The 20,933-nt window shown below is 33.5% G+C and overlaps 1 protein-coding gene across 5 annotated transcripts in view; it reads right to left on the bottom strand.

Moving 5' to 3' along the window:
• POT1 (protection of telomeres 1) overlaps nucleotides 1-20,933 on the bottom strand; it is an 84,097-nt gene that overhangs the window by 25,971 nt on the left and 37,193 nt on the right. For all 5 annotated transcript variants that reach the window (XM_071221694.1, XM_045191173.2, XM_045191175.3 and 2 more), the window contains 3 exons: nucleotides 17,517-17,647; nucleotides 10,192-10,482; nucleotides 2,227-2,382 (listed from right to left, as the gene is read on the bottom strand). In XM_071221694.1, the coding sequence (XP_071077795.1) occupies nucleotides 2,227-2,382; nucleotides 10,192-10,482; nucleotides 17,517-17,647 (578 nt within the window). The remainder of the gene's footprint in view (nucleotides 1-2,226; nucleotides 2,383-10,191; nucleotides 10,483-17,516; nucleotides 17,648-20,933) is intronic.

Raw genomic sequence — 20,933 nt, forward strand, 5'->3', positions numbered from 1 at the left:
AGGCAAATACGGGTATTAAGAAATCACTCGCCCTTTAGAAATAATTTAAAGATTCCACATAAACTCTCATGAATTTCACTTTATGTTTAATATTTTTAAAGACCTCTACATGTCCAAAAAGAACAAGTCAAATTATAGCTCTTGGGTCACTAAAGGTGAAACATAATTATTATCACATGTTTTATAATTACTTTTAAGTTGTGTCAGGATAAGACTGGGGAATGAAAATACACCGCTTTAACCTCTAGACAAAAGGTTTTGTGTGTCTGTGTGTAAAACATTTCAGCAAGGAGAAAACTTAAAAGCAAGATTTAGGAAAAACGTTACAGGCAACTTTGGCTGTAAAATGTATTACATGTATGTCAATTATATTTACTTCATAATTGCCTTAACTGTTCTTTATATTAAAAAAAACACATTTTTTCCTGTTCCTGCACAATAAAAATATGTTCTATGTATTTTGGTAAAATAATGCAATTTTAAACAGCTGTCTTCAAGTGCTGATAGGAATTTATTTGTATCACTGCCATCTGCCTCCGGGGCATCTTAAATTAATATGAAACGGTTGAGATAGAGGTTGTCTCAGAAAAATAAAATGTGATGTTCATGTACATTAGAAAGCCTCCAGTTATATTACTTTTACACAGAGAAAATCCTTTTAATTTTTCTATTACGTTGCAGATATGTCCTATCTTTAGAAAAAAATTAGGCACTCTGTATTTTAATTGTGTGCTCACAGCACCCTCTAGTGGGTGAGGTGAAGCAGACAAAAAGGGAGATGGAAAAAATCCTGAACAAAAGAAATCACAGGACTCACTGACTCACTCATTTACCAGGAGGTATTATTTACTTCACCCTACTGCACGGAAAGCACTGTGCTGGCCGCTGTTCAGGAGTTGGGTAGGGAAATCAGGACAAGCTAAGGGAACAAAAAGACATATAGAAGCAACACAGGGAAAGGGCATTAAATAGTGAACGTAGATCTAAAATGTAAATCTTTTTCACTTATAAAAGAAACCTACATTTTTAAAAGACTTTGGAACTAGCTTCAACATTACTTCAAAATAAACTAGTCAATATAGATAAAAATCAGGGAAAAACATCGAAGATATACCTTCAACAGTCACCTTTCTCGAATGTGTCAGGACGCGTGCTCGCACACAGGCAGAAAGAAGTAAGAAAGTGCAGTTATCGCCTTCCCAGATCCTAACTTCAAACTAATTTATTGATTTGGGTTTATTTAACACAATGTATAAATGGAAATATTTCCTCCTCCAAGTACATGTATTTGCAAAGGAAAACTGGGTACTAAAATTCAGTTGTAAAAAACTGCAATTAACTTTTAGTTTCCTTCCTATAAGTACGTTGTATAATTTCCTATAAGTAAGCTGTATAACTAACTCCCTAAAGGTGGGACGGATCTATTTGCAATAAAGAAAATCATTTCTTTATACTGGTTAAAAAAATTGGCTCTGGAAACAGACAGTGTAGATTCAAATTCTGGTTTCACCCAAGTAGCTGTGAATTCTTGGGCTTAACCTCTGAGTGTCTGTTTTCTCATTCATAAAATGGGGGTGATGCTAGTTCCTACTGCACAGGATCATGCTAAATACAGATGAAAGGCTTAACAAATGCTACTATTATTATTGTTATTATTAATGATGTCGTTCTTTGCTAGAAAGAGTATTTGCAATTAAGATAAAATAAAATGAAAAACATTCCTTAAAATATTACTAAGCAAAAAGTACCATATGTAAGCAGTGTACTTTTACCTAAAACTATATCCCCAAAACAGTGCACAGTACATGTACACAAATGAAGACACAATATGATAGAAGTGGATTAATAATTTCTTAAACTAATAAGTACAAAGACTAGATTTTTATCAAGACAAAAATTAACAACGCTTAATGCTTAAATTTACAAATATATTATAAATCATGTCATTGTAAAGCAACACAATATCTTACACAATAAATTTTCTTTATTTTCATAGTATAACTGTGTACACATTTAAGATATTCAGGAAGTGTTCTTTTAAAAAGCTGTTCAAGCCATTGTATTTTAATGCACACGATTTATTTTGAACATGTATTTTACAAATTAAAAAATAAAGGAAATACAAATTTAGAGTTAATTTCTAGACCTCAAATATCATGTATAAATGCGATTATGCCCCAATCTATAAAAATAAAAAATAGCAAACAGCTTGCTACTCAACATCACCTTCAGAGATTTTGCCACTTGAACATGGTTATCATAGACTAAGATGTCTACTGTCAGATTCTGCAGCCGGTGGATGTGACTTAAATCGCCGTGAAAAACAAGGTCTTGAATTAAGACTCTCCAGGACGGATACGGTGGCCGGGTACCATCCCACACCTGCCACAGAGAGGAGAGCAAAGTTTAATCACCTTTTATAAATCTGTGGAGGCTGAGAGAGTTTTATTTGCTGAAAATAAAACTTAAAAGTAAATATCTGCTAAACTTTAAATATGATGTATATACTTTTCTGATTGTAAAAGGCCTGCATATGGACATGTAATATGGAAAATGTAAAGAAAAATGATCAAATTACTAAGACCATAGAAAAAATGTTAACACATTGTTGAACTTTATCTTTTTTCTTCTGTATTTTTTTTTAAAACTGGCATTATATTCTGCTTTTTTGTTTCTTAACATATTGTTGAGCAACTTATCAGGGAATTTAAATATTCTTCTACAATAGGATTTTCAGTGGCTTCATATTATTTTATGGTATTGATACAAACAAATTTATTGAACTAATAATCCCTTTATTGGTCATTTGAGTAGTTTTAAATCTTTCATGCTATTTTAAATAACTTAGTAATTATCATCTTGTGTATAAACTTTTATGAGTATTTCTGCTAATATTCTAAAGTATAAATTTCTAACTTTGAGGAATGTTCAGTTTGTTCTGATTTGGGAAAGGCCTTTAAAAGTACAGCTAGGAGTATTTTGCTTATGAATACAAATGAATAAACATCATGGGTTCCAGAAAAGGAGGTGTGCTGAATCGCTACGGAAGGTGTTCAGGAACAGGGGCACAGGAGAAGTATGTGTGCACCACCCCATCCTCAAGACATGAGCCAGCCGCACTGTGCTAGGGTTTGCAGAGATGACCTGGGCTATGTTGCTCTGTAAAAGCGTATGACAAGACACTTGGGATGAGGTGAGAATGCCTCTGCTTATCAGAAGTTCGGCTGGACAAAAGAAAACAGGCTATTTGGATTTTAAAAAACCACTACATTTTTATAGAGAAGGTGTCTGCCAGTGTCAGATTATGGAGGAAAAAATATTGAATGATGGTGACATTGCTAAGTTACAAATAAATAATTAGGAGTTTGGGTCACTCATTCTGTTCCCTAAATAATTCAAAGAACCCATACAATTACTTTGGGAGCAGTAATATCATATGTCACAAAGATTTTTCTCCACTTGGAATTTGTTCTCTGACTGTTTTTGTGACTTTAAAATGGCTTTACAGACCAATCCACAGTCTTTGGAAGGAGGGAATGAGTGGGCCATGTTGTTATATTGCTTTTTATGTTCCAGTTTTAACTGCCTAAGAATTAAGACTTTTAAAAAATCTTTCTTCACCAATTTGAAATGTTATTTTTAACATGTATTGAATTACTGTAGATATAATACAAGACCGTTCCTGAGGTTCCTAATCTTTTCCATTGGTCAGTCTTACTATAGCTTTAATTATTGTAATTGCATAATATGTCTTAATATCTGACATGGACCTCCCACTTAGTTTTCTTTGGTAAGCCTTTCCTGCTTTATTCCTGATCATTTAATGTTTCTAATAAACTTTAGAATTATAATGAATTAAAAAAACCAAGAATGTGGCTTTAATTAAAATTGAATTTTATTTGTAGACACTTAAGGAAAAAAATCAAAAATCTTTCAGTACTGTAAGTTTTCTTTATAGCTCCTCAATAAAATTTTGTAGTTTTCTTCACAGAAATTCAGGTATTTCTTGCGTGAACTTTCTTATTTTATAGTCACTGAGACTTTGCAAGATCTTTTGTTCAATTATCTGTTCTATTTATTATCGATATGTAGGAGAACCATATTTTACTAATGTTTTAAACTAGTTAGCTCACTGAATAATTTTATTTATCCAGCTTTTCAGTTAATTGTTGGGGTTTTTATATGTTGAGTACTAACTTTTTCCTTCTCATGTCTTTTTCTTATCTTCGTGAATTCCCCAAGACTTCCTGAACATTTTATTTTACTTATTTTTTTAGATTTAGCAGGATGAACAACATTTTATAACAGAGAAATAGTGGCTCTTCTGCCTTGTTTCTGGCATTACTGACTCCAGAATTCAAGCATTAAATATTGTCTACTTACCATGTGACAGAAATGGTTTACTAAGTTAAGAAGGCATACTGCTATTTTAAAAAAATGTTTATCCTATTACAGTTGTCTCACTTTTTCCTCCTTTGCCCCCATCGCCCCAGCCCTACCTTCCCATAGTCAATCCCACACCACTGTGCACCTCCACGGATGACTCGTGTATGTTTTGTCTAATCCATTCACCTTATTTCAACCAGACCTACACCCTCCCATCCCCTCTTATAGCTATTAGTCTATTCTTTGTTGTTGTGTCTCTGATTCTATTTTACTCGTTAGTTTATTTTGTTCCTCAGATTCCAGTTATAAGTGAGATCATATGGTATTTGTCTTTCATTGCCTGGCTTGTTTCATGTAGCATAATGCTCTCCAGTTCCATTCATGCTATTGCAAAAGGTTAGAATTCATTCTTTTTTACTGTTGTGCAGTATTCCATTGTGTAAATAAAATATATCACAGATTTCTTCATCCACTCATCCACTGATGAGTGCTTAGGCTGATTCCAAATCTTGGCTACTGTAACAAACACTGCTATGAACATAGCAGTGAACATAGGGGTGCATAAATTCTTTTGAATTGGTGTTTCAGAATTCTTTGGATATGAACAAACATTTATATCAGTAGCAATCAGAGAGATGCAAATTAAAACCACAATGAGATAGCACCTGACACCTGCCAAAATGGCTATCATTAATAAACAAGCAAAGAACAAGTGCTGGCGAGGTTGTGGAGGAAAGGGAACCCTAAGTGCACTGTTGGTGGGAATGCAGACTGGTGCAAACCACTCTGGAAAACAGTATGGAGTTTCCTCACAAAACTGAGAATGGAACTACCTTTTCACCAAACGATTCCAATTCTGGGAATACATCTATTTCTATTCTGCTAAATATTTTCATAAATAGCTTTTTGGATTTTATTTATTTTGAGAGAGAGGGGAAGGGAGAGAGAAAAAGAGGGAGAGAAACATCAGTAAGTGGTTGCCTCTCATGTACCCCCAACCCCGGGAACCTGGCCTGCAACCCAGGCATGTGCCCTGACTGGGAATTGAACTGGCAACCCTTTGGTTCACAGGCAAGCACTCAATCCACTGAGCCACACCAGCCAGGACACATTTTCATAAATATTTTTTAAAAGTTGTACTTATTTATTTTTAGAGAGATGGGAAGGGAGGGCGAAAGAGAGGGAGAGAATCATCGATGTGAGAGAAAAACAATGATTGGTTGCATCTCACATGCCCCCAGTCGGAACCTGGCCCACAATCCAGGCACATGCCCTGGCCAGGAATGCAACCGGTGACCTTTTGGTTTGCAGAAGGATGCTCAGTCCACTGAGCCACACCAGGTAGGGGCATTTTCATAAATATTAACATTCACTAATATGATAACATAATTTGTAACATTCATGGAGATGGCTTGTATTTCCTGAAATTGAACCATTCCTGATTTCTAAAAATAAAGTTTAGTTTTTATATTTATAAATAAAACTAGGTAGGATGTGCATCCTTATTTTGTGTAATACCTGAGCTCATAATCATTTTAGTAGTTAAGTCAATAACTTAAAATTTTTAAATTAGATTTAAATTTAAAAAATAAAAAATTTAATGTATACTGATTTACAAACATAGTTAAATATAACATTTTATGAAGTTTACACTCCCTCAATATATGTAAATATATATTTGTATCATTCCTAATTTAGAAAATTGTTTCATCTTTTTTACAAATCAGAATAGCCTGGTTTTGTCTCTTACGCTTTTGAACTTATTTATCATATTTTTATGTTTCTTTAAAAAAATCGCCATTAACTATATTTAACAATTCCTACATATCTTATTGTTAGAAAACAGGTACTTACTGTTGGGAAATGGGTACTTTCACACATGAAGGTAAACTTAGCAAGAGCTATCAAAATTTCACATGCACATAATGCTCGAATCAACAATTCTACGTCTAGCAATTTATGTTCACAACTCTATGAGAACCCATGTGGAATGACAAATGTTTAAGTAAACTTCCTAAATGCATCTATAGGACACAAGTATAAAAACATGTCATGCTTCCATATGATAAAAACAAAGCCATTGAATAGTGTTCCCCCTACCCAATTCCTGTCTACATGGAACCTTTGAATGTGATCTTACTTGGAAACAGTGTCTCTGCAAATGTAATTAGTTAAGATGAGGTCAGACTGCATAGAGTGGGTCCTAAATCCAATGTGACTGTGTCCTTATAAGGAGACATAAAGGGATATAAATCCATTTGAAAATGGAGACAGAGACTGGAGTGATGCACCTGGAGAGCCAAAGAATGCCAGCAACCACCAGAGGCTAGGAAGAGGCAAGGATGGATTCTTCCTGAGCAAGGCCCTGCCAAAATCTTGGTTTTGGACTTCAGGCCTCCAAAACTCTGAAATAATACGTTTCCGCCATTTTAAACCACCCAGCTTATGGTAATTTGTTATGGCAGCCCTAGTAAACTAATACAAGGAACTTTTTAGGTGATGATGTAGAAAAATCTTTATGATAAAAATAAGTAAAAAAAAAGCAAAGGCAGAATAGAATATATAGTATGCTATCATATGTATAGAAAAGGAGAAAAGTATTTATATATGAACTAAAATATGGCTCAAAAGAGATTCAAGTCCTAGCTGGTGTGGCTCACTGGGTTAAGTGATGGCCTGAGAACTGAAAGGTTACGGGTTCAATTCCCAGTTAGGGCACATCATGGGTCGCAGGCCAGGTTCCCAATTTGGGGCACATGAGAGGCAACCAATAGATGTTTCTCTTAAACATCAATGTTTCACTACCTCACCTTCTCCCTCCCTTCCCCTCTCTCTTATAAAAAAAAAAAAAAAGATATTCAAGAAACTCACTTTGTGGTTACCTAGTTTTTGAAAGAAGAGACTGAAAAGATGGGGTCAAGAGAAGAACTTGAGGGGAGAAACTTTTCACTACATATTTAGAAATTGTTACTAACATTATATTCTTAACAAACTATAATTATAGTTCATTTCTCTCTGAAACAACAGTATGTGGGGGAATACTGTCTTATTTAACATCCAAGTTTTTGGCTTGTAACACATTTCAATTTATACATTTATTGATTCCGGTCAAAAGAATGTATTCTTTAATGTCTCTTTCTGAGGAATAAATATTTGCAGTAATTTTTCTATGGTAAAATTATTACCTTAAGATTCAAACTGTTTTTGTTGTTAAATTACAAATATCCCATAGTGACTTCTATTTTATTTAAGTTTGAAAAGTAATACACAATTACCAATAAAATAACTTTCAAATTTTAACCCACAATTTTATTTCATAATGTGTTATAATACCAGTGATAGGAATCTAATCAGCTAATTTTTAAAAATGATTTAAATTGATTTTTAACTCCTAAGTCAAGTATTTTATACAAAAAGAAAAAACCCAAAGACCTTGACAAAAATCCTATGTATTAATATAAATTACACAGTAAATTATGGCAGCTTAAAAAAACTTATGATAACGGCTGTGTTTTTTTATATAATATTCAGTCTTGTTCTTAGATTAGTTATATAGCATTCCTCTGCTGTTTCCATACAAGTAACTACCTGGTGAAAATCAGAATAGTCCCTATAATGTAATGATTTTCTGGTTTATGTTATATTTTTCTTGATCTCTAAACCATATTACAAATTAGATACAAAAACTATCCACCAGCTCTGGCTTCCAAATGATTTCTGGCTGTTCAAAAACAAACAAAACACTAAAAAGATGAAGTTGTGGATATCGAAGAAATATAAGGACTTAAAGTAAATCTAATTTAAGAGTCCACGGCTCAGAAAGTAAGTTTGTAAATAGAATAGAAAAAAAAAAAGTAGATTAATGTTAGTAGGTGTACAGATGTGTTAAACCATGATTTTAATGCAAACCATTTGTGTACAATGTCTACTAATTAAAATGAATCTATCAAGGTTACTAACGAAGGGACCAATATTAATATCATATCGAGATTGAGACGGGAAATAATTATCCTATATTCCATGTTGACCAGATTTCATTTGGAGAACACCTGGCTCTTTTTGTTTTCAGACATAATTAAAAAAAATTACTTCTGATTTGCAATAGGAAAATCAATTTCAGAAGAAAAAAGATCACTTAAAATTTAACTTCCCAGAGATACAGAGAGTACCATATTGCTATATTTTCTTTTCAACATATGTTTGCTACGTACATATTTTTAGCATATAAAAGCTGCATTAATCACTAAGTAGAGTAACATGGATATCTATCTTAATATGTATATGCCTACAATGTCATTTTATATTCACAGAGTATTCCATAATACATAAATATTTCAAATAATTCCCTATTGTTAGTACCTTGAGTTTTTTCTAATTTTGTTACTCTAGGAAATATAAGATTAAATATATTTTAAATGTATTTTTCCACATTTTAAATTATAACTGTAAAATAAATTTATGAAAATAGAATTGTTGAGTCAGAGTATAAGAAGACTTGATATTTATTTTAAACTGTCCTCGAGAAAGTCTTATTAATGTAATTTCTTACATTTACTTCTGAATGTTGTATTTGAAAATAACATCTACATGATAGCTGTTTTCCCTGATCTGAAAAGGCTATCTATAAAAATGGGATGGAGACATATGTTTTGTTGCTTTAGAGAGAAAATGTTCATTCAGCCAGGTCAGCTGATTTTACCTCAGAATTTGTAATTTTCTAACGACACAGTAGTCAAAAGATAGCGTATAGTTCTGCGCACAGCAGAGGCCATGTTATTGGAAGTATTCAGTAATCAGTAAAAATGCTCATTTGTTAAGGGCATAACTTTGGGCAGAAATTGTGACTGCTTGACCTAAGTTTCTTTTCTAATTTTGTTGGAATGATTTTATTGCAGTTTTAGCTTCAGCTTTTTCATTCCTGACTTGTTTAACTTTCCTTACAGCATGCATTACATTTTCAGAGTAATGTGTATATAAACATGCAATTTTCAACTTCAAACACTTCATATTGTACTCAGTGGTTTCTATCTTCACCATTCCTTAACATGAGTAAGGTGTAAGTGACAATAATGCTAAATCCCAATATTTGTCTAAGCCCCACTGCAGGCCATTTCTTGTCCTACTGTTCCAAAGAGAAGCAGCTAAAGAAATAACCACAGGTGCCAGGCTGAAGCAGTATTTGTTTAAATGAAATCTGCCTCGGATGGGGAGATGCGGATAACATCAGACAACTATCTTCTCCAAAAGCTATTTATGACTCAATGGGGACAGCTGTAGACAAAGATTAGATGGATCTTATGTCATTTTTTTTATCCCGTTGATTTAAAAACATAAGAGCAATAAACATTTCAAAACTGTGATCTAGCCATGAAGCAATGACATGGGACAAAAACTCAATTATCAAATGGCCAAGAAAGTAAAAGGGAAGAAAGGCTAACATGGCAGGGAATCAGAAATATGCATATGTAGAACTGCAACTAAAAAACAGTAATTTTTTAGTATTAAAATAAGAAATACATACTTTATTAGTATTAAAATGAATGCATAAATAGATAGAACACAAGCTATACTACATTTAAAATATAGATCTGATAATACTATTTTTCTCTAGAAGTATAGGATGAAGAAAAGAAATTCAAGAGTAGAGTTGCATGGATATCCAGGCTTACCAAAAATGGTGAGTTAGATTTTAAGTTCTTAATATAACATGCAGTATGAATAGGCCATCAGAATGCTAAAATATAAGCTCTTCATGAACATGTAGGTGGTGCTAACTTGTAATTCCAAGTATTTAAAAATATCTACCTTTAGAAGAAATGATGCTCCATCCACTTCCGCTTTGCCCAAGAGCTGACAGGTCAAGTCGAAATACTGCATTGGCTGAACATCACACAATTTTACTGATGTCGAAGAAGGTGAAATATGAGTAGATGCCCAAGCACGTAAGGCTTCTACCGTTTTGTGGTCCTCGGTTGTGAAGTTAAAATTCTTGTTTGAAGTACGAGGTATGACAGGAGCCCCCAAAGTTCCCTCAAACGTCAAAGACGCAAAGCCAGAGCTGGTGATACCCTGAGTCTCATTTTTATATACTTGGATCTAAGAAAGTGGGACAAAGTAGAAAACAAAACAGAAACACACAAAGCTGCTTACTGATGCAAACCTTGAGAGATCATAAAATCTTGCCAGTAGAGTTACTAGAGGACATAATTCTTTAATATTTCATTTAATTAGCATATTAAATATAAAATCAACTAGGCGCTATCAAGATCCCCAAGCACCATGTAAACTGTAAAACAAAATCTGTTCCTATTTTTTAAAGAGCTAGGTGTTAGACTCCCTAATCCCATCAAGCTTATTAGTTTTCATTTAGAGAAGGAAAAATAACACGTGACAAATACTTAAGGTAATACAAAAACTAGAACACCTAAAATACGAGTTTGAAGTCAATGCAATGCAGCCGAGAGCTGAGATATGCCGTCTTATCTTTCTGATTTTGATGCTCAGGTATTAGATGCACGTGCATTTATGATGGTTAATCTTTACAAAGCACCCCTTTTTTTGACCTTGTAAAATGCTTCCTCCTTTCTGATCTCTTGTAAACTGTATCTGCTATTAATGTAGTTATTTTATTTTCCTTATGCTTACTGTTTGCTTCGTGTATCTTTTCTATAGCTTTACTTCCAAGTTATTTTCATCATTTCTTGTAGAGATATATTTGATTCTTGCTTTCTTTAAAAAATTATTTATTTTTAGAGAGAGGGGAAGGAAGGGAGAGAGGGAGAGAAACATCGATGTGTGAGAGAGACATCAATCAGGCGCCTCTTGCACACCCGAACTAGGGACCTGGCCTACAACGCAGGCCCTGACTGGGAATTGAACCAGGGACCTTTCGGTTCTCAGGCCGGCACTAAATCCACTAAGCCACACCAGTCAGGGCTGATTCTTGCTTTTTATCAGTCTATTTTTTCCTTGCAAAAGGAGTATTTAGTCCATTTACACAAATGTAATTATTGAATGGTTATATTTAAGTCTATTATCTTACTTGTTTTCCTTACTTGCTTTAAAAAACTTATATTGTTCCTTTCCTGCCTTATTTTGAACATATTAGTGCTCCATTTACTTCTTCTTAGCTATGAACGAAACCTTAACATCTCAGGTGATTTGTAATAAATGTTCTACTACATATCTGTTTTTCATATCCCCATTTTATACTTTTTACTGAAAGTACAATAACTCTTAAAGGTCAGAACCTCTCAGAGGTGTAATTCCTTTTAACCACCCCACCCATCCCTTATGCTGTTGCTGTCATATTTTTCTCCATATTTTACACGCCTGGCCTTTCAGTACTATTCTTTTTCTTTTAAATAGCCATTTATCTTTCAGTAAATTATAGTTAGAAATTCAAAACACTATATTCGCTCATTAACTAACCAATTTTTGTCATTTCCTCATGATCAAGATTCTAACAGAAGCATTCCTCTTTACCCTGAACACCATCCTTTACCATTTTCTTTGCCATGAAGATATGCTAGCTCTGGATGCTCTCATTTTCAATTACATAAAAATGTCTTTATTTTACCCTCATTTGTAAGGTAGGTGAGTAAATTTTTTATCACCACTTAAAATTCGTCATGACTTTGTTCTCCAGGTTTTGTTATTCATGGTAAGTAACCAAAGATGACCGGCATCATTTCCTAATATGAAATGTGTCATTTCTACAGCAGCTGATTTCAAGATTTTTCTGTCTTTTTCAGTGCCGCCATGATTTGTTTAGATGTGCTTTTCTTTGTGGTACCACACAGAGAGAATACCTAGTTTCTTGGATCTGTAAGTCAGTATTTTCCATCAAATTAGGAAAAAATTCTGGTCCTTATTTCTATAAATATTTTTCACATTCCATTCTCTTCTCTTGTATCTCATAGACATGTTTTATCATGTGATATTATTCCACAGATCCCTAAGGGTCTGTCAATTTTTCTTTAATCCTTGTTCTTCAGGTTACATAATTTCTATTGATTTATCCTCTTGTAAACGTTAATATGTCTGATCTGCTGTTTAATCCATCCAGTAGATGTTTCATTTCATTTCATTTGCTTATCTTTTTAGTTACTCAATTTCAACTAGGTTCTTTGTTAGTTTGCACTTCTTACAGGAATTTATCTTGCATTAACCACAGTTTCTGTAATTTACTGAACTTATTTTGCTTAATTCTTTGAAAATATTTATAGCTGCCTTAATGTCTTGTTTTAAAAATGTAACATCTGGGCCACAGTGAAGTTGGTTTGGAGTAATGGGATTTTTTTTCTTGACTATGGGTAATATTTTCCTACTTCTTTTCATGACTAGCATTTTTTCATCTTTACTAGACATTGTGGATGATGCTCTGTAAAGGCTCTGAATTTTGTTACCTTCTGACCAACACTGATTCTTGTTTTTACTGGCACTTCGGTTGTTGGATCATCGCCTTGCGCTTACAAAGGCATGGCTTTATGCTTCATTAGAATGAAGCTGTGGAAAGCTCAAAGTGTCTCCCAAAGTCCTTCTGCCTTGGTGGGACTTATCCTGCAATATTATCTTCCCCACAGAACTTGTTTTAGGCTTTGATAAAAACATCTAGAGTAGGCTTTACTCTAGCATTTGATCCTTTGTGAAGAATCAGGACCTTTTAGTCTCAGCTGAAGAGCCAACATATTAGAGATATTAATAAATTTATTTCTGACTAGGTTAGACCTCCAGCATACCACTGCTACACCTATACTATAGTATCTGTTTCATGTTTAACCACTACATGCAACCACACAGCAGCTCTTGTAATCCTTAGGTAGTCTTATCCTGTCCACGTACAGCCCAGCTTTGTCCAAGTGTTCATGGGCAACAATCCTACCCAGCAGACTTTTGGCCGTCCCCCTCAGTATAATTCTGCCCTCTCTGGTGAACTGTCTTGAAGATCCCAGTTGCCTTGATCTCTGACCTTGGCTGCCTCAGCTTAGCAGGACCACTATTTTCTGTTTGCACTTCAGCACACTATGCAGTGGTTGGAAAACTGGCCCCAAGCAAAGCTGTGATGACCATGTGGCTTACTTTACCAGCTTCTCTTCTCTCTCTGATCACAGGTGCCTGTTGTCCAATGCCTGAAAACAGTTGCCTCATATATTTTGTCCATTTTTGGATCTTTATAGCCGTAGGGCTAGTCTAGTACCAGTTAATTTCTCAAAGACATAAGTTCACTCTGTAGATTCTAATCATACTTGTCCCATAACTGATCAATTAACTTATTTTATACATATTTAAAAAGGCTTTATTATTTATGTTTTTCCTGTTCTTTTTTGATTTAGGCTTTACTTAAATTTCCAATCATTCTTGGTTCTGCGTTCATCTTGGTATCACAAATTCCATGTTCACTCGTCTATACTGTTGACTAAAGTCCACCTCCGCTGACCATTAAGGTAACCACCCTAGTTACGACATCCGAATCTCAAGATTGTAAAACTGAAATAACCTCAGAACAGATCTATATTCATGCCTATTCCTTAAAAACCCATTCACTGCCCACAGAAGTATCACAGTGCTTTTTCAAAATATAAATCAAATCATTCTATTTAAAACACTCTAATGACTTCCCACTGAACAAAGTCTAAACAACTAACTTATCATATGCAATGTGTGAACTACCCTCTATCTTCCTCTCCAGTTTCATCTTGTACCACCTTCTCCTACAGTTAGTTAACTAAGATCCATTATGGCCTTCTTTCCATTCTTCCAATACCAGGCTCGTAACTATCCCAGGACCTTAGCACCTATATTGTCTTCCACCTGCCTGGAAAACATTTTTCCTCATATCTCAACAGAACTTCTCTTCCCCATCATTTGGGATTTGAGTCTTATGCCTCCTCATTAGAAAGGCCTTTCCTGATTCTGTTTTATTTTCTTTGTAAGAGCTATCACTATCTGAACTTACCTTGGCTTACACGTTTACCATATTTTTTGGACTATAAGACCAAATTTGGTCTTTCGTCCCAAATTTGGGACGAAAATGGGGGTGCGTCTTATAGTCTGAATGTAGCTTATCTGGCTTGCAGAGTTGGGGGGGCAGTGGTGGAGTTGGGTTTTTTTTTTTTCCCCTATTTTCCTCCTCTAAAACCTGGGTGTGTCTTATGGTCCAGTGTGTCTTATAGTCCAAAAATACAGTACTTTTAAAAACTGTCTATCTTCATTAAAACAAGACTGTACAAAATAGGCACTCAAAAAATATTTGTTGAAAAAACAGAGACCTTGACTCGTTTTATTTATATTTTCACTACAAACAATGATCTCCAAATTATGATGAGTCAAAAAACCCAAAAACAAACAAAAAACAAACAAAACACACAAAAAAGAAACCCTGACAAGATTAGACATGTCTGTATTTTTAATGGCCTTGTCCAACTTAAAAAAAAAAAACCCAAAAAGAAACTTTTAGGGCTATTCAAAACTAGCTGAGCTATCAAGACAAGGAGTGTAAGACACACTATTAGATCTAAACAGGAACATTTCATAGCAATAAAGAAATCAATCTTATAGGAAGAAATCTTAGCCTATCTATATAGCAACCTCAAAATAGAAAAAACATAAAATGTAATTAAACAAGTGAGCCTAAATCTAAGTAGAAAAAGATAAATCCTCTATACCAGTGGAGTCTTTAAAAGATGTTTTTCAGTAACTCATAAAATAAGTATGCAAAATATCAGACAGAATACAGAACAATATAGTTAACAAACACGGGCTAATTTATATTTACAGAGCATAGTGCCAAACAAGATTCACTTGAGTGTTCACAGATCATTTACTAAAATTAACTATATGCTAAAAGAGTGATTTTCAACCACAGTGCCTCAGGAGGCACAGCGATGTGCAGCGAGAAAGTGTAAAACACGCACCACCTGATTATTTAGTCAGGTCACTGACCTATCTTCCCTTAGGTCGTCAAAAAAGAAAAAAAAGAAAAAAGAAAACTAACACAACGAAAGCCATCCAGTGCGAAAGACTCTAAATTATATCTATTTTTTTTAGATCAGTAAAAAATATATTTTTTAGTGTGCTGTAGATTTTAGTAATCAGTTTATTATGTTTGCCATGGATGAAAAAGGTTGAAAATCATTATGCTAAAGTAAACATCCACAAACTTCAAAATATTAAACATTTCAAAGCCTGTTATCTGACCAAAACATATAGCAATAAAAAGCTGACTATAAAATAACCTAAATATTAAAAATGCAGTTTTAATAAAAATAATTTATAATAAATAATTTAAAGTACACTTATAAAGTATTCATAGAAGTATACTGATTTCAGAGAAACAATCACCTGGAAATTAGAAAATATACTGAACTGAAGGATAATGAAATTGTTACAAATTAAAACTTGTTGACTAAAACTAAAGTAGTAAGTACATAGAGAAAAATTTATAGGTATAAGTGAATATTTTACAAATTAAGAAAGGTTGAAAATCAGAGATTCAGACTTCTATCTCAAGAAGCTACACAAATATTTCTCAAACCCAAGGAAAATAGAAGGAAAACATAAGAAAAATAGAAATATAAATAAAGAAAAATTAAAGTGAAAAGCTGGGTTTTTGAAGAGATTAATAAAAATGATAAACCTAGGAAGACTGATTTGGAAAAAAACAGAAGAAACATAAATTATAATATTAAGACTGCAAAAAAAGGATTTATCATTACAAATCCTAAAATATGTAAAAAATTAATGATATTATGACCAACTTTATATCAACAAATTTGACAATTTGGGTAAAATAGGCACAAACTTTTCAAAAATTAAGTTTATCAAAGCATTTTAACTGGTTAATAAAAACCTATCAAGAAATCGCCAGGCTCAGGCAGCACATCAGTGCGTTATTCCAAGCACTTAAGGAGGACAAAAAAGAAATCTTGCATAAACTCTCCTAGAAGTGAAAATGTGGGGACACTTCCTGTTTTCATGAGGCAGCATAGCTCTAATTAACAAACAAATTAAAAAAAGAAAATTACAGATCTACATATAAGACAGAATAACAATAAATGACATAAAGGAAGACTCAGGAGCCACCTCCGTAAGGTGGAGCAGACAGTTCTTCAACAGGACACAGAAAGCACTGACCATAAAGGATGCATTGTATGAATACAAGTGTTTCAGGTCCCAACAGTGCGTGAGAAATCAGCTACTTAGTTAAGTTTGAATAAACGTGTAACAGAGATTTAAAAAGCTCTACTTTTATCTTCACACGTGCATTCTCTACTGTTCGTCTATTCTTAGGGGAAAAGGAACAGATAGATCAAGGGAGGTGATTCCCACCATATCTAACACAGAACACACCTGGAATATTGCGCTCATTTGTAAGCAGCACGCTGACCATGAGGGGCAGAGACTAACTGAAGTATTAGAAGAGAAAACCAAGATAATGAAGGGGTTGCATGGAAGCCCACGTAGAAAGAGGAAAAAATAAAGTGACGAAAATGCTTAAAACCGAAGGGATTGAAAACAATCAAGTACTGCAAAGCAGAGTTTTAAAAAAATCACATACTATTTAATAGATTTATTTTTATATCAAGGGTTTTCTTATATTTATTTATTTAACTGCTAGCATAACTTTAAAAAAATACCTAAGTTTCTGCTCATATTGTAATACATTTCTCATAAATTATGATCAACTTCTTTTGATTTTATATTTAGTATCTCGATGCTTTCATTTTACCTGAATTAATATAGCAAACAGGAAAGAATAATACAATCTCCCAATACTCCTACATTTCTGTTGCTGTTGACCTAAGGCATTTTTTAAAATTAAGTTCTGTATCAAATTCTACAGGGAAAAGTTTTAAAACATTAATCTGTATTTTGAAGAAAACAGAGTGCAACCAGTTTGAATCATGGCATCTAATACATTTTCTGTGGAAGGAGGGCAGACAGTTGTTCAAGAGATTTCCTAATATAAATTATCTGAAGTCTGATACTACTTACATTTCTCCTTATCTCCTGCAATGCTTGATGTCATGTTCTAACAAAGCAACCACATAATTAGTGCTAACTAGTTTTAGTGAACAATACAGAGTTCTCTTCAAAAATATAAAAGTTCTAGACAGTATGAATTATACCTTCAGCCTGTGAAAGCGAACAATATCTCCATTTTTATAAATTATTGGAAGGCTTTCATAATTTCCACTAAAGAGCAGGCAGGTTAACTTTACATTTGTCTGGTCCACAATTGTAACAACCGAACAATAATCTGGAAAATACAAAAATATTTTACCTGATTGTTAGTATTTCCAAGGATTTGACAAAATAACAATATGGTCAGTTTAAAATATCAAACAAACTTTATCTTGCCCTTCTAATTAAGTCTTCTGAGAATAAGATAAAAACCCCTAAGACATTTTCTTTGCTGTCAAAATGCACTACAAAATTATTTTGCAAGTGTTCCACAAAAACTAAATTTGGTAAAACAAAAAGTAAAATTTTAATACAAATTATCTAGAATGGCAAATGGTAACAGGATTGAGGGTGGGAGGTAGGGGTATGTAGGGTGGGGGAAAGTGGTGATGGGAAAATGGAGACAACTGTATTCAAACATTAATGAAAAAAATTTAAAATAAATTTTAAAAATGTTTATTCATTGAAAAAATTACTTTTTATTACTTCAAAGTTAAAAAATATTATGCAGATAAACATATTCAATATAATATCATTTATAAAATAAATATAAATTTAGAGTGAAAGCAAAACACCCTAAGATATTTGCAACAACTGTGATGATGAGTCAATATATTGCAGAAAGATCCTATGAAAACTGGTTATAAAACCTAGAATTTCACAGTAAATATGTAATTCAAATGAGCAAACAATTCACTGAAAACTATATACATAATAACAAACTCAAATGGGAAAATGACTTACTTGTTACCTCTAAAAGATTAAGATGGAAAAAATTTAATGATAGTTGAGTTGCCACAGTACCTTCAAATACTGGTGGTAGTGAAACTGTAACATATGCTGCCTTTTAATATCCATTTCAGATAATTGCACACAAAAAACTGTGTTGACCTCCTATCCTTCCTGGCAGCCTAGTAATTACAATGTATAGATAGAAAAGAATAAACCCAGATAGGAGAGGAGGGAAGAGAAAAGTAAAGGACAAAAGATACCAACATATTTCAGGAAGATGGGAAAGTAAATGGTTAAGAGATAAAACAAAGAGAGGAGACTGCAAACCAGAAAATATTATAAAACTGCTACTGCTTTTTTGTCTCAGTGGACGGGAACCACTGACATTAAGGAAAGTGAAAAGTAGAGCCAAAATCAGTGTTAATCATAAGTTTACACATAGAACCACTGTCTCAGGGTCCACCATCCTGACCCCCACTCCCTGTGAAAATAACTTCATATAGGCAGGTATAGTATCTTAGTCTTTAACCCCAGGGCTTCCTGGAGCTTATGCTGTTTTCCTTGAGTTTCACTGATTAACTGGAAGTGGTAGCTTCTAATGTGGGTGTTACCACTCAGAATAAATCCCTCCTTCACTGTCACATCAGTGGTCTCACAGTCTGACAGCTCCCCCCGCCTCCCCCCCACCCCTACTAGACTGACAATTTCAATCAACACCCTATGTAAGTACTAATTGTCTCCATTGGATTTGCCATTCAAGGAAGAGATCAAGTTGGCAAAATAAACTTCTTACGTACAAAACAAAGGAAACAAATTTCTAAAATCCAAAATAAACCATACCTACATTTGTAATTTGTAAATGTAAAGACAATTACCAGAAAAGGAACAAAAACGGAAGGAGGGAGGAAGAAAGGAAGGAAGGGAGGGAAGGAAGAAGGAAGGAACCTGGGATGGGGAGGGGAAAGAGGTGAGTAGATGAGAGCAAGAGTGGAGGGAAAGGGGAAAGAAATGGGAGGAGAAAGGGGGAAGAAAAGTAAGGAGGGAAGGAGAAAAAACAGAAACCTGATTCTGTGAGGGGGAAATAATTCAGAGAACATTAAAAAAAACTTGAAAATAAAAACAAAACCTTAATAAGCATCTTCAAAAAAAAGTTAAAAGATAACATGCTCATTTCTTCATAAACTAACAGGATCCACTGAACCCAATTTTAGTTTTTGAGTTTCCTTTTTCAGTAGTTCTAACAATGTAAGGAGTGTTATTTCATGACTTTTTTTTCTCTTAGTAGTCTTCCAAAGATCACTAAAAAACTTAACAAATTTTACTTTTTTAAATACAATAAAACACATTGATATGCCATTGTCACATGGCTTTTACCATACCTTTTTAAAATATAAGATACATTATGGGATCTCAGTCATCTGTTTCCCCACTATATCATGAAATATGTTGTTATTTGATCATCTTACTAATTATTTTATCATTATTCCTATCTATACTAAAAAAAAAGACAACTGATTTAAAAATGGGAAAAATGGTATGAGTGAAACTGATCCTTATTGCACTGCATCACTCAAGGAAATGTAACACAATTCAACCAGACATAAAAGGAATAGGAAGACACTGTCTTTGGAGTTTCTTCTTCAGCTTTATTTAAACACATTTAAGAATTCAGAACCAAAAAAGTTTTGCCAATAGTCAGGGAAGAAAACTGATGGACGATGTCCTTTAACCATTATTGGATGAATAAGAAACCGAATACAAAGACATGGAAGCACTTTACATTCTATTGATAATGATGAGTGTATTTTGAATAAAACACAAACTCTCTGAAGGTTTTAAGTTATGTAAAATTCCATTACAGACAAAACACAAGAACAAAGAGAAGTTTAGCCTAACAAAATCCAACTCAGGTATATATACATCATCAAACTTTTTAAATTTTTTGTTTCTTGATAACTTCTACAAAACCACCTATCACAAATTTATTTGTAATTGTGCAAGCTCACATTTCATATTCGTACCAGAAAACTATTTACTACTTTTATTTACAATGTTATTTTTGTTGCAGGAATTCTACAGTACTTTTCTCCTTTTAAATGCTTCAGAATGAGCCAGTTTCATAAATTGTGGATACAAGTGTACCGAAACAAAACTGCAAATCTAATAGGCATAAATAGTAATAAATTTAAATGTCAGCCAAGATTAACTGACAGAGGCCAGTAATATAAAAGCTCCACATAATTTTTAAGTGTATAAAAAGCTTGAGAACCACTGATTTAGAGCAACATCATACATTATGAAGGTAAAAATTCATAAATACATAGATCACTAGAGACAAGGTCTCGTGCAATTTCTACCACAAATTACAAAAAAGTAAAAAGTGGCCTTTCCCTCTTTCCAGTTCACAATAAAAGCAAATGAGGTTAAAAAAAAATAATGAATTGCTTGAAAGTAAAGCTCTATCAACCTTAATAGGTTCACAATCCCTTAACTTGATCCCATGCAACAACAGTTTCAGCGAGTAAGAATACAAGTGCATTAAAAAGGGTTCCATGTTCAAGTAATTTCAAATGAAAATATCTTAACAGGTTCCCTTACTAAGTTTTCAGAGGTTATGTGAAAATATACAT

This window comes from Desmodus rotundus, chromosome 6 (assembly GCF_022682495.2).
Source record: "Desmodus rotundus isolate HL8 chromosome 6, HLdesRot8A.1, whole genome shotgun sequence".
NCBI lineage: Eukaryota > Metazoa > Chordata > Mammalia > Chiroptera > Phyllostomidae > Desmodus > Desmodus rotundus.